Raw genomic sequence first — 14,932 nt, 5'->3', positions numbered from 1 at the left:
CAAAGCAAGCAAAGCATGTCTCTGCTTTTTACAGCAGGGAGACAGATTGTAGCAGATTTCCTGCTAGCAAAGCAGCTTCAAGGCAACTGAGCTCAGTTGCATAGATAAGGCAGTGACTGGTACTGAGAGCTGAGTCTTTTGCGCTCTTAGACATTTTGCTTTGAAGTAGCCGTATAAAGACAAACAGAGAAAGCACTGGTTTGGATTATACATTTCTTATGTGCTGGCATAAAGGTGAGGGTACATAAAGGTGAGAATATGATTTGGTAAAAGCAATCATTACAATATCGAAGTTTGTTAACCCAGGTTTGCGCTCCCACAGTTGCAGCTGTTGGGTTCTAACTGGTTTCTTGCTGGCGCTCATTTAAAGGAAGCAAAGCCCCTTGACGCTGGAGGCGGGCATCTTGCAGACCACCCTCCCTCTCCTCTGCCTTATCTGTCCGGTGCCCCCACATAGCTGACGACCTAACAGAACCACGTGGGAAGGTGTAAATGATTATTACAACTTCCGTTTGTTTGTTCAGGTGTAAATGATTATTACAACTTCTGTTTGTTTGTTTGTTCTTCCAGGTGATATCAAGATTATCAAACAAATCTACGGTCTCCCAGGTACGGCTTTTGCCAGAGAGCAAAACATTTATCTAAAATTTGTGGGATTTCCAACAAATCTGTCTCCCTCTTGAGGATTTTATGTGTTCATTTTTGACTTCCCCTGATACACTTCCTAGTGAGAGATGTTTGGGAATAGAGAAGCATTGAAACTCCTATATCTATTTAAGGGTCTTCTTATTGTTAAAAAGCATTTTGTCTCCAAAACCTGCCCAAAGTAGCAAAGTCTTGAGCTACTGATCTTAGAACTACCAGGCTTTTAAGACAGTCCCAAATTTTAAGACCCCTCACAATTTCACAGAAAACTTTCCCTCCAAACAGTGACTTGTCAGATTTATTACCCAGACTTTCATGACCTATCATCCTGTGACAGGAATCCTGTAAACAGCTCCTTTTCTTGCTCTGTACTCTCCTTGAAGCAGAACCCCACAACTTTCGCACGCATGCGTGCACACACACACACACGAACACACGCATGCAGAGGCACCCACATAAAACCAATTCCGTAACACGTTTCAAAGACATTGATGATTGACTGAAGACGGTTGCATGTGGGGAGCAAACAGGGTCATTCTTGAGAAACTTTTTTTAAAGCCATTAAAACATCTCAGTGCTGTCAACCGAGTTTCTGGCACTAGCTGTCTGTTCTCACTCCCCTCTGCAAAATCCCTCCTCAGGAACAAGCAAAATGATCATTATGTTTGAAGTCTTTCCTCATTACTGTACCACTTTTCCTCCAGGCCTTTCCTGTATTCTCTTTCTCGTGAAGAGAAATTCAGCCTTCTTTTTGATTCTGCAAATTGAATTCCTCATCCCTCCATAATTCTCTGAGAATGCACATCCCTTCCAAGAATGCAACATTGTTCAAAAAAATTTTTTATGTATAATTAAGGCTGAAATCCATTTGCAATACCAAAACCACCAGAATAACAGAGATTTTGAGATAATAGGCACCTATTTCTCTCTCAGGAGCAAGGCTAGAGGTGGGCAATATAACAGTATGTCAGTAGGGTCTGGAGATTTCCCCCTCTGCTTCATGATCCTCAGCATATGCCTTCCTCCTTCAAGATCTCCTCATTCTCTAAGGTGGCTGCTGGGGATCCATTTGTTTCATCACTATTCCAGACCAGAAACTAAAGAAATACGACAGAGCAAGACAGAAGCTCCCTCTTTCTAGGAGCCCTCCTAAAATTTCCTTATAACCTGTCCACTTACACACTGTCATCCGAGAATTTGGCCTTATGGCCAAACCAAGTAGCAAGGGAAGCTGAAAAAGGTGATCTTTGGGCAGGGTGCATTGCTAAGAGTTCTTTTAACTAACAAAGGAGGGGAGACTATATAAAATCTCCCAGCACTCTCTGTAGCATCTGCCCAGATGTCAGTGTTGTTTCCATTTTCTTCACAATTCTCATTGTCATCACAAGGACGAACATTTATTAAGCACATCCAGTGCGTATCACGAAGTGTTTAACCTCCATTACTTAATATCTATTTTTTTCCTCACACAATTGCCAATTTACAGATGAGGAAACCTAGGCTTTAGACATTCATATTATTTGACCAAGGCTACTGCTAGTAAGTCACGGGACTTTTAGGACTGTGTGATCAAGAGTGCACACATTCAGCCGTTGGACTTTATTCCACTTTCCTTGTAGTCAAGACAGATTTCATTGAAACATTTGTGAGTTTGAAATGACCGTCCCAGCCAAATGATATGAGCTAAATTAGAGGTTCCTTTGACTATGGGGGACAAAAATCTCATTGCCCTCCTGGAAGACTTCACCAGGAGAAAATGAAGGGATGGGTCAGAAAAGCAGGAAATGATCTGTGGCTGAACCTTGCGGCCGTGTACACACAGGTGAATGCAGCCACACAGGAAGAGGGTGTTTCTGTACCGAAGGCCCAAAGAAAGTAACTGGTCCTCCTACACAGAGGCTGCATGTGGGGCCGGATATTTAATAAACTGACAAATTTGGGTCCTGTCTGCAGTGGTGGTACATGGGCTAATTAATTAATGATGTTGGCTGCCCTGATCGCGAGAGGCAGTAGCTAAGCAACTTGTCCAAGGCGCCGAGCCTCCGTGACAAGATGGAAGTGTGAGAATTAAACAAACTTGTAGAAGGACGAACATCTCATAGGTTATTAGTCAGAGGACTCTATTAGAGCTGATGGCGTCTCCTTGAAACAAAGGAATGATTAAATTGCCAATGCAAATGAAAATAGAAGCCCAATTAGAGAATGCACTGAATGGTTTTTCATTTCTTTGATCAATTTGCCCTGTTGTGTCTTTAGCTGGGTGAACGCATTTTTCTCCTCTGAAATACTGGTATACAGAGGTTCCTGTGCAATTCCATTTGGGTCTAACTTTTGTTAAAAGCACAGAATTTTTAACTGCTGTGGGGGAAAAAAGCAGAAGCAAAAAAACCCCCCAAAAACCCCAAAACTAAACAAAACCTAAAAAGCAAAACAAATAAAAGCAAAAGCCAATAAAGAATTAACAGCTTGGGGGAAGAGTATTGCTCAAGTGGTAGAACGCATGTTTAGCAGGCATGAGGTCCTGGGTTCAGTCCCCAGTACTTTCCAAATAAATAAATAAACAAACTTAATTACCTTGACCCCCCAAAAAAATTTTTTTTAAAGAAAGAATTAACAGCTTTACCATTAATGAAAATATCTAGTTGAAAAGATGAGTCTAATAATTTCATTCCCTCAATACATTTTGACCCATTAAAACTAAAATATAAAATAAAACTTTGTAAGTGAACCGATCATTTCATTTAACAGCTGTGGCACAAACTGAATGGACTATTTATTGCCTGTCAATCACTACAGATTCAAGTTCACTTTTTGTTTTTTATATGTGTGTGTGTGTGTGTGTGTGTGTATACACACATCATATATATACACATCAATCATTATAATTGTTACGGTAAAATTCACATATACCAAGGAACCAGCTGTTTATTAGGATGAAGTAATAATCATGACAGCTCATGAGATTTTACACAGTACCCTTAGGTCACTTTGGTTTATTTTATTAGAAATTATTGATAAGCAGGTATAACGGATTGCATCTTCAAAAAAAAAAAAAGCTGAGGCACAGATAATGAGTTGACCTTTTGGAGCAAGGAAGCCATGTCTGGGCAGAGCAAGAAACATACACATATATATATGTTGCAGTGACTCTGTTGAGGGCCATTAGCTTAGCCTTTGCTACCTTGCCTTCCCTGCCCTTTCATCACCTCCTTTGTCCTTTCCCATCCTTTCCTTTGCTTCTTCTAAGCTTCTAAAGTTGAATGACCCCAGGCAAGAGCCCTACGATGGAGTTTGGCAGGACTCTCCTTCCTTTCCCGAGGCTCCTCTAGGGTTGCAGATCAAATGGTCCTCCCCATCTCCTGCCACCCAACTTGTAAGAACAAGGAGAGAAGGAGGCAGAGGAGCCTAGGACACTTCTGATCTTCCTTCATCTATGATCCAAAACAGAAAAGAGTTCTAGTCTCAAGAATAATGTGATTTTGCTGGCTGATTTCCACCTAAAGTTCCACTGAGGACCCTGTAACTTTAAAATATCAAGGCCCAATTATACTAAGGGAAATAAGTCAGACAGAGAAAGACAAATACTGAATACTGTATAAGATCACTTATATGTGGAATCTAAAAAATACAACAAACTAAGGAGTATAACAAAAAAGGCAGCAGACTCACAGGTCTAGAGAACAAACTGGCGGTTACCAGTGGGGAGATGGAAGCGGGAAGGGGCAATATAAGGGTCAGGGAGTAAAAGGTACAAACTATTAGGTATAAAATAAGCCGCAAGGATATACTGTGCAACACAGGATGTATGGCCAATATTTTACAATAACTGTAAATGGAGTATAACCTGTAAAATTTGTGAATCACTGTATTGCACACCTATAACTTATACAATATTGTACGTCAACTACACTTCAATAAAAATAAAATGATGAGGATATATGAAAAAATGAAAATAAAATAAAATAAAATATCCTAAGACCTTCCAGTAAAATTAAAAATGTCTTATTCATAAAAGCATGCCATCACATAGTATTATAAATGACAGGCTGGTTAAAATCTAGATGCAAACCTGATAAAATTGCATAGCTCCCCACCAAGCGAGCTTAAAAGACCAAGAAAAGGGTTGTGGGCCAACACTAGGAAGGCAGATAGAGTAAACCCAGCAAAGATCAGAAATGGGGAGACTTTGAACCCCTGAGTAAATCAATAGCCAAATCTGCAAAGTCTTCAGTTTTAAAGAGAAGGAAGTCTCCAGGGGATTTGGCTTTGTTCGGGGGGACCCACAGCATGAATGAGAAGCCCCTCGAGAGGTCTTTGCCATCTGTGCTCATCCATATCACCCTCTGATTTAGCCAGAGCCCAAGGGGAATGGCAGCATCAAGAAGAGACTCCCATCCATTGTGGAAGATGAGGAGGAGGAGGAGGAGGGGGAGGAAGACGAGACCGCCTCCCTCTCTCCCATCTACACCAGGGGGTCCTCCTCTTCGCGCAGCAAGAAGGCTGGAGGCAACAAAAGCTATCTTGGCTTAAGCTTGAAGCAGCTGGCCTCAGGGACGGTGCCATTTCACTCACCTATCAGAGTCTCCGGTTCGAATTCCCCCAAAACCAAACAGGACACTGACGGCCCTAACCATGGCAAGAGAAACGAGAAGAACTTGAAGCTGCAACTTTCTACGCTGAATAACGCGGGCCCCCCAGACCTCAGTCCAAGGTAAGAGTGCACGTCATATAATTCTTTTCCAAGTGTAAGTGCCTGCTTTCTGGTCACACTAGGACCTGGCTAGGAAATTACTCAGACTTCTCTGCCTTCTGCCCCCGGGATACTTCAGCTTTCCTAAATTATGTGTGCACTTCTACATGGAGGTGTGTGTGGTACGAGAATAAATCGTTTTAGTCATAGTCTCAAAGGGGTCCATTAAATGTTCAAAATTCCTTCTTTTCTCCCTTCATCCATTTAGTTCTACCTACTTTTATAAATGTCTGTTTCTACATTGTAATTTTGTCATTTATAAATGTCTAATGAAAATAAAAGAGACAGAACAAAGTCTATATTGTTACCCCCCGGATGTCTGATCTTACCAAGTTTCATGGAGCAATGAGTTGAAATTATGAAGGAAATGAAGTGTTGATTTTCATTTCCTGTAATACTTGCTTCATTACTGTGGATGCTCGAAGCTTAGTTTTATTTCTGGCCTCTTTAGTAGGTAATATGGGACGCTGCTATTTATAATGCTAAAAAATTCACTCTAGGATTGACTAAAGATGATTGAGTCAGTAAAAAATCCTGACTAGAAAATGTGAAAGTGGTAGGCCGTTTCCTGTTGCAAAACGACTAAATAAAAAATAAACGTAAGAAAAATACATAGTGTAGTTGCCTCATGTAGTCAGTAATTTTTCATTTAATATTACATTTAGTCTTTTCAGAAATCCTATAAAGTAGTTCATATAAAGTTGTAGGAAATGTTAAGTGTTTTGAAGGTTAATATTTGGTTCAAAATCTCAGAAATCTGACTTCTGAAATATGGATTCAGATTCTGTTTTTCTACTTACAAGATAAGAGATCTTTCCGATGTGCTATGTATTTAATTACTCATCTGAAGAACACAATTTATCAATTTAGAAAAAATATTAAGTGTTGGAGCGCAAACTTGGGTTAACAAACTTTGATGTTGTAAGGATTGCTTTTACTAAATTATATTCTCAATAAATACGAGAGCTTTGGAGGAGCTCGGGGAGTTGGTCTCTGGCTTCCTCTCACTCTCTTGACTTGATAAAGTCTTGAGTAATTTTGTCCTTCCGTGGTGAGACTTCTGCTGGACAAAACCCGCAAGTAAGGGAAAAATAAGTGAAACAAGCTTAGTGAAAAGTAGGTAGACATTAAATATTCAGAAGTTCAGTTGGAGATGGTAATTTGAAAACATCGCTGAACTCTTCTCCTTCCTAAAATGTTAACTAAAGTGAAAAATAATAAATTTTAAATGGGGGAAAGTGTATAAGAGCTGGAAAAGAAAGGTTTGTGTACAACCGATTCTACATTTATGAAGAAATGTATCTTATTTTGTATATAGAAAAAGATTTGGAGGACACACACCAAAATGTCAACAGTCGTGGTGAATTACAGATGATTTTTATTTTCTGATTTTTGTTACCTTTATGTTTACATTTTCTACAACAAATGCCTTTTTTTAAAAAATTAATGAGTGGGTTAGATATTATTTACCAAGAAAAGAGACTAGCTACAGCGCTAACAGTAACTTAAATATAACTCTTCAACTCCCACTTCAGAGTTTTGTCTGAGTCCAGAACCAGGGTGTCATCACAGTCATTTTCTGTGATTCTGTAATCATTAGGTTAAAACACTTTCATTCTGGATAGAGTAGTGAATCAATGAAAATTTAGGTAAGAAAACTTCTGTAGCTTAAGGTTTTGAATCTGAGGATAAATAAGAGTCTAAGATCTATAGCACTGCTGTCCAATAGAACTATAGCATGAACTAAAATTGTGAGCTGCGTGAATAATTTTTAATGTTCCTGTAGCCACATTTTAAAAACGTAAACCCACACACAAAATTAATTTTAATAATATATTTTCTTTGACTCAGTATGCTTCAAATATTAGCATTTCAAATGTAAACAATATAAAAAGTTAGTCATGAAATAATTTACATTGTGTTTTACTAAAATCTTCAAAATCCTGTATGAATTTTATACTCACAGCACATCTCAATTTGCACTAGCCACATTTCAGGTGCTCAGCAGCCGCCCAGGGTTAATGGCTTACGTATCACATTAGGTAGGACAGTTCTGGAGTATCTGGAGTTTAGAAACTTAACACAAGGTTTTTTAAGTCTGCTAGAAATATTGGAACCCACGAATATAAATGCACAACTAGCCACACTTTGTTATTTTAAACAGGGTTGTTGATGGAATTGAAGATGGAAACAGTAGTGAAGAAAGCCAGACTTTTGACTTTGTCTCGGAACGAATCAGACCGGAGCCCAGAATATCTCCCCCTCTCGGAGGTAAACTCTATATTTAGTCTTCTCTCAAGGAGTGATGTTTCTTTCTAACTTGTAGTATTTAGTTTAGGCACCTTTTTGCCTTCCCATTCTCGGAAAATTCTCCATGTGATAGAACTTTATACCAAAGCCATAGAATAACTTGGCTTGAGTCTGTGCCACGTCCGAGCTGTTAAGATAGCGTTTGTAACTGTTCCTCCGTTCAGGCTGGATGCCCTGCCACTTACCAGCCCAGGGAAGCGGTGTGTCAGGAGACTCAAATTTCTGCTGTTCATCAGAGGGTAGCCATGTTTTCCTATTAAGAATGCAGACTAATCCACGAAAACAACATTACCCAAAGGAAACGCTGTGTTGGTTCTGCATTGTAGGTTGGTTATATTAACCAGTGTAAGAGGTTATGTACTTGCAATTTTTCAGGAATAAACATCTTCGGAAGTACATAAGGCTGTCAGAAATGATAGAGAACTGTATGAAGCACTCCCCTCTAGGATGGTGAATTAATGCAAGGGTACCCCCAAACCTAGCCCAGGCTCCGCTCTCTCTCTTTTATTCTTGAATTCATTGCCCATGAAAAGGAATCTGTCAACATGATGCAGACTAGAAATGACAACTCCTTTAGAAGACGCACCTGGAGTTGATGAAGGGAGAATAGTGAACTAGTGTTAAACAGGCATAGGCGATCCAAAAGTCACCAGGCTCAAGGCCAGCGTCCCCTGCCGGCTCTCTCCTCTCCTTTCCACCCAGCTCTGGGATCCTTGTGTCACAATCTCCTGCTAATTAGCAAATCCTTCCACAGGCAAAGCCAAGCCCAAGAAAGACATTTGAATGTACAGTTCTGGGGGTGTGTCTCCATTTGGTTGAATACCAGAATTCTATCTCAATCAGCAATTCTTCTGAGCAGTCATCCTCTTCTGGGGAAATGGAAGTATAAGAATCCTTGGTAGGACGAAGGTGAGGTGGGGGGAAGCTGAGCAGAGGCGGGCAGGTGTCAGTCCACAATCCTCATTCATTCATTTAATGGACTGACACATGTTGATATTCCTCTACTTGGGGCAAAGGGGCACAGAAATCGTAGAGATAGTTAAGCAGGTGTGAGTATTTGCTGTGGAAGCTGATGGTGGGTCCCACCTGGAAGTCTTCCTCATTGGCTCACAGACTCACCATACCCATCCACCTAGTGCTTCTGGTCCTGCACCCCCTTAGTCTCCTCATCTCGCTTTTCCCGACATCCACCCCAACACCCCCCCATTAAGGCAACAAATGCCCTTGATCTGTCTCCTAAATACCTCTCAGTTCTGTCTAAAGCTTTCTATCCTTACCACCACCACCCTTTTCCCTGCCACATTCATCTCTTGCCTGCCTGGCTACTAGTCTCTTCTCTGCTTTCACACTGTTCTCCATACACAGTGAACTTTTTAAAGAACACAAACTTCTTCTTATTACTCTACTCTTAAATGCTTAAATCCCTGAGATGGATCCCTACTGCCCTTGGTAGGAAATCCAAACCCATTGCATAGTTGCTTTTTAAATGTCTCTTTTCCGTGCTAGACTCAAACTCCATGAGGGTCAATACATTTTCTTTATTCATTGCTCTCTCCTCTAAAGGAGGCCTGGCCCATTGCAGAAGACCTCTTATCATTTGTGGAATAAGTAGATTAACTTTGCAAAATATCTCTGCAAAATGAGCTTTTACTACTCTGCCACTTCGAATTGTTTTGAGTGACTTTTTTCTCCCACAACAAGTCTTCTACCGACAATTAACTAGAATTAGGACATATATATGTACATACATGACAGATACAGATATCTATATATAAATCAAACCGTTTCCACTCCAGCTAGCAATGACCCAGCCTTGCTTCTGTTCCTGACAGATATGAATGCATTTGTAAAAGTAAGATAGAGAAAAAGTGGAGATGAGAGAACCAGGAAATGGGAGAAATTACCTTTTAGAGCAACAGAGGAGGAGACAGAAAACCTGCAGTGGAGATTAACACCTGAAACAGAAGTGGGTGGAAAATGCTTTCATGGGCACAGAAATCAAAATGTGGAAAGGAAAGAAAGGAGAAAAAGAACATCCCTCTTCCATGGCTTGGACACTGGCTGTGACATACTTTTAGAAAACGGTCAAAGAAAAGAAGATACGCCATTTTGGCACATGGTAGTGACTGTGTTCAGGAGAGGGGGAGGTTTGCCCTGGACGCATCCAATGAGTGTGGTCACGGTCACCACCGTGATGTGGGCCTAGTTGCACAGTCTGTCAGGTGCACCCGGAGGAGTACTAGGGAGACAGAACCTGCAGTGTCCAGACATCAGGAAAAGGGAAAGGTGGCGTGAGCTTCCCTCCCTGTCCGAGCTGCCCCAGTCCTCACATATGAGGTTTATTCCTAAAGGACTCATGCTGTATGTCATTTGTTCAGACCCAGATGTTGGAGCCGCCGTCCTCTTCATCAAAGCAGAGGAGACGAAGCAGCAGATAAACAAACTCAACAGTGAGGTATGTATGAAGCTTCCTCTTCCTTCGGTCGTGCCGCAGTGGTCAGAGGGGCTGTATATCCTAGTCAACCGCAGAAGCAGTGGGATACAGTCATTACACATATGCATGCGCTCTGGTGTCTGGTGACAAATGTGGACGAATTTCCGCTTTAGTCACTGACCCTCTCTCCAGCTCTGCTTCTCCATGTGTTACAAGGAGATAGCAATTATGGCCCATTTGTGAAATTAAATGAAATAATCTAGGTGAATTATTTAACATAAAGTAAGCACTAAGTAAATGATGCTTGTTATAATTAGTGTCATGAATGTATTGATATTTGATTTAACTGGTGCTTTTTTTCACTTTTTCAGGTACTTTAATTTTTAATGAGTTAAAGAAATCATTAGTCCACTGATGAATCAAGAAGGAGATGGGAAAATATAAATTGGGAGTTCAAGATTTGCAGATACTAACTACTATATATAAAATAGATAAACAACAAGTGTATACTGTATAGCGCAGGGAACTATATTCAACATCTTGAAAAAGAAAATGAAAATGAATATGTGTATGTATATGTATGACTGAACTATTATGCTGTACACCAGAAATTGACACAACACTGTAAACTGACAATACTTCAATTTCAAAAAATTTTTAATTTAAAAATAAAAATAAAAATGGCAACATTCAGGTTTTAAAGAAAGAGTGGGGAATGAATCAGAGTAATCAAAGGCCCAAGACTCTGTTCTTTTTCCCTGACCTATATTTGCTGTGTAACTTGGAGCACTTCACCTATAGGTCTTATATCATCTCTCCACATAAGATAAAGTAATTTTTTAAACAATTTCATTGAGGTATATTGTGCATATCATAAAATTCACCCATTTCAAGTGTACAGTTTAATGATTTTTTAGTAACTTTACTGAGTGGTTCAACCATACCAGGTGAGTTTTAGAATATTTTTACCTCCCTAACAAGATCTCTCACACCCGTTTAAGATTAATCCCTGTCCCCACATCCAGCCCTAGGCAACCACTTACCTACTTTCTGTTTCCACAAATTTGTCTTTTCTGGACATTTCATATAAATAGAGAAGATTAGTTCTGAATCACTGTCTTAATTTGGGTGCCCCTCCCCCCAAATTAAATATTTTTTAAAGAAACAGATTTGGGGGGAGGTTATAGCTCAAGTGGTACGGTGCGTGCTTAGGATGTGCAAGGTCCTGGGTTCAATCCCCAGCACCTCCTCTATAAACAAACAAACAAACCAACCTAATAAAAAATAAAGAAACAGATTTTGAGACAATGATTTAGATGCAGATTGTTTCTTTGGAAGGTGATCCAGGAAGCAAGATGAAGAGGTAGAGAAATAAGACAGAAAAGAAAGGAAACAAATTAATAAGGGTGTATTAATGAGATCATTGTTCTTTGGGCAACTGGAGCTTAGTCCTGCTGGGACCACAGAGAGCCTGTGTGGGACAACTCAGAATTGTTCTTCCATGAGACAAGCGAAAGTGGAGATGAGGGTGGTCCCAGAGGGATTAACTGCAGGCTTAGCTGCAGAGGAGACTAGAAAGCACCTTCAGACAGGAGTATGCGGGAAGACCTGTCTTCAGTGTCCTTCAGGGTAGACCTCGGCCAAGTACAGTGAGCAGGAACAGACAGGGTAATAGGGCTGAAGGTTCTGATTCCCTGATGAGATCTCGGTTCAAAATGTAACCAACTGACGCTACTCATGTGAGATTTGAGAAAAATGAACTTCATCTAATCATAATCAGTTTCCAGTTATCTGTAAGAATGGAAAACTGGGCAGCTTGTCATAAAATCCGTAGGTTTTTGTTCAACCTGTGTTCCATCAGCGTAGTAAAGATCTGTGTTTTACGGCCATCTCTCCCTCCGAGCCTACACTGTCTGGAAGTGTGATTGTTGCTAACAAGACGTAAGAAGGCCAAAGGGCAGACTAATAAGACAGGGGTAGAAAAACTAACTGGCTTGAAACTCCTTAAATCACAAGGACTTGGCCATGTGTGGGATCGCCCAAATAATTTCTTGTTAAAAATACACCAGAACAAAACAGAGTGAACACTCCGCTGGAGACCCAGACATTAACCTTTTTATTAAGCAATTTCCTTTCAGATATTAGTCTTAGATTAAACCACCCATTAATACCATGTGAATTATTTTCCCTCACTTTTGAGGAGATTATTTAATGGTTTTAAGAACTGACTGACCAATATCTTAGCTCAAATGCTGGACTTAATGATTAGTCTGGGGTTAAAAAAAAAATGTGTTTGTATCTTCACCTTTTGAAATGTAGATAGTTTTTCCAATTTACAGCTATAAATCCACACACTACATGATTTTCCTTTCACAATGTGAGCCCAGTAGATGTGGTAAAACACATAGCCAGTTGAAAAACAAAATATTTCCCCAGTGTGCTTCTGTATCCATGATTGCTTTTCTGGTGAGATACCGTAAATCTTGTTATCTTGTCATAAATTGAAATAAAAAAGAGCAAGATAAAGTACGAGTGATCTAATTATCCATCCCTAAAGAATTAGTTTTTCCATATAGGAAAATATCCTATTTCTTCATGTTGAAGCTTAAGTTAAAAAGATCTAATTTTTTTACACGTAATTTAATTTATGCATAATCTTGACCCTTTGGGTAGTGCATTAAAACTCACTAAGACAGAATAAAAATACAAATTGACTTCAAACTGTAAAATTACTGTTCTTTTAACCGCCCACTTCTTTTTCCCTCATGTCTCCTACAAAATAATCTTTATATAGCCAAAAAACAAATCTGTCTTTCAAAGGCTAAGACTAATTTTTTCATTTCACCTGTTTCCCACTACTCACATAGTGATTGTTGGATCGCTCTGTCCTTTGTTTATTCTGTCCTTTGCTTAGCAGTAAGCACGAGAAGGGTTGATAATAAACGTGGGAGGCACTGCATGGTAATAACTCTGCAACAAAGGGGCAACCCCCCAAATAGGTGAGGCACATTGAACCACTGTATAATCTGGAGGGCATCACACAATCCCCATTCTGATATTTAGGGTGTAAAGAAATTGTTCACTGATATGTAGATTTCATAATCAGCTGGCTTAATACAGAACGAAATCTGTGAACCTACATTCACAGAACAGGTAGGAGTGTTTAAAAGATGTAGGGCAGCTGCTAATATTAGAACACCTTTGAAAACATTGCCGTTGCTTTACAGCAGAGAAAGAAATAGTGAAATTCTAAGAAAAGTGTTTAAAAATAACAAAACGTCCCAGTGGGGGCCATGGGCTGCGTGAGTCACATGCTCCAGTTCTGAAAAGGTTTGTAGGTAAGGCTCAGAGTGTTTCCTCATTTCTGAAATCTGGATGACCCAGAAAAACTCTGCAGGCAAGCCTGCCAAAGAAGCTGTATGCCCCACCACAGCAGAGAAGGAGGAGACGCTTTGGAGAGAAAAGGACCTTTAGATCTCCACCCACAGCTCTGTGACTTCAGCAAAAATCTGAACTCTGATTTCCCTCTATTAAATAGTAATAATAGAATCTGTAATAGAGGATTGTTGTAAGGACTTTTTATGTAACGTACCAAACATGGCAACTTCCCTTAATAAATGGTCAAATGCTCATTCCCTCCTCATACAAGGTTTAAATGTGACTCTCCAGTTAGCACCCCTGCTACCTAACAGTGCCCCGGGCAGTGATAGAGGAGAGAGAATTAGTCACTGCTTATGGAATAAAATGAAAATTAATGGACTTAAGGGAAACATATTTGATCATGAAAATGACTGCTTTCACCTAAGACTTACCTTTCACTATGAAGATGCTCAATATAAAATTAGAACAGAAAATGGTAGGATCAAAAATTTATATTTCAATGCATCTTATTTTAGCTAAATAGTTTGATATAATAGTGTCACTGTGCTGAAGAACACATTCTGTGACACTTAACAGATTTAAGGGCAAAGAGACCCAGTTTGCTAGTTTAACAATACTTAACCGTTACCTGGTATTACACTAAATATATAACTGGCAAAATGATAACAAAACTAGACAGAAAAGAATCTGCCAGGCTCTTTTTCAATTGAAGTATTATTAATTTATAATATGTTATTTTCTGGTGTATAGCATAGTGATTCAGTTATACATATATATATATATTCTTTTTCACATTCTTTGTCTTATAGGTTTTTACAAGATACTGACTATAGTTCCCTGCGCTATACAGTAGGACCTTGTTGTTTATCTATTTTATATATAGTAATGTGTCTCTACTAATCCCAAACTCCTAATTTATCCCTCCCCTCTTCTTTTCCATTTGGTAACCATAAGTTTATTTTCTATGTCAGTGAGTCTATCTCTGTTTTGTAAATAAGTTCATTTGTGTTCTTTTTTTAGATTCCATATATAAGTGATATCATATGGTATTTTTCTTTCTCTGTCTGACTTACTTCACTTAGTATGGTAATCTCTAGTTCCATCCATGTTGCTGAAAATGGCATTATTTTATTCTTTTTTATGGCTGAGTAGTATTCCATTGTGTATCTATATCACAACTTCTTTATCCAGTCATCTGTTGTTGGACACTTAAGTTGCTTCCATGTCTTGTCTATTGTACATAGTGCTACCATGAACATTGGGGTGCCCATGTTTCCAAACTAGAGTTTTCTCTGGATATATGCCGAGGAATGGGATTGCTGGATCATATGGTAACTAAAAACATAGGTTTTTAGTTTTTTAAGGAATCTCCATACTGTTTCCATTGTACCTGCACCAAATTACATTCCCAC

At 39.4% G+C, this 14,932-nt stretch overlaps 1 protein-coding gene across 1 annotated transcript in view; it reads left to right on the top strand.

Moving 5' to 3' along the window:
• The window catches only part of KCNH8 (potassium voltage-gated channel subfamily H member 8), a 353,104-nt gene that overhangs the window by 315,224 nt on the left and 22,948 nt on the right, over nucleotides 1-14,932 (top strand). Inside the window, exons 12-15 of the mRNA XM_010959592.3 lie at nucleotides 571-609; nucleotides 4,998-5,356; nucleotides 7,560-7,666; nucleotides 10,084-10,160. Of these exons, the coding sequence (XP_010957894.1) occupies nucleotides 571-609; nucleotides 4,998-5,356; nucleotides 7,560-7,666; nucleotides 10,084-10,160 (582 nt within the window). The remainder of the gene's footprint in view (nucleotides 1-570; nucleotides 610-4,997; nucleotides 5,357-7,559; nucleotides 7,667-10,083; nucleotides 10,161-14,932) is intronic.

This window comes from Camelus bactrianus, chromosome 1, assembly GCF_048773025.1.
Source record: "Camelus bactrianus isolate YW-2024 breed Bactrian camel chromosome 1, ASM4877302v1, whole genome shotgun sequence".
Taxonomy (NCBI): Eukaryota; Metazoa; Chordata; class Mammalia; order Artiodactyla; family Camelidae; genus Camelus; species Camelus bactrianus.
This window is presented reverse-complemented; position numbering and strand designations above follow the sequence as displayed.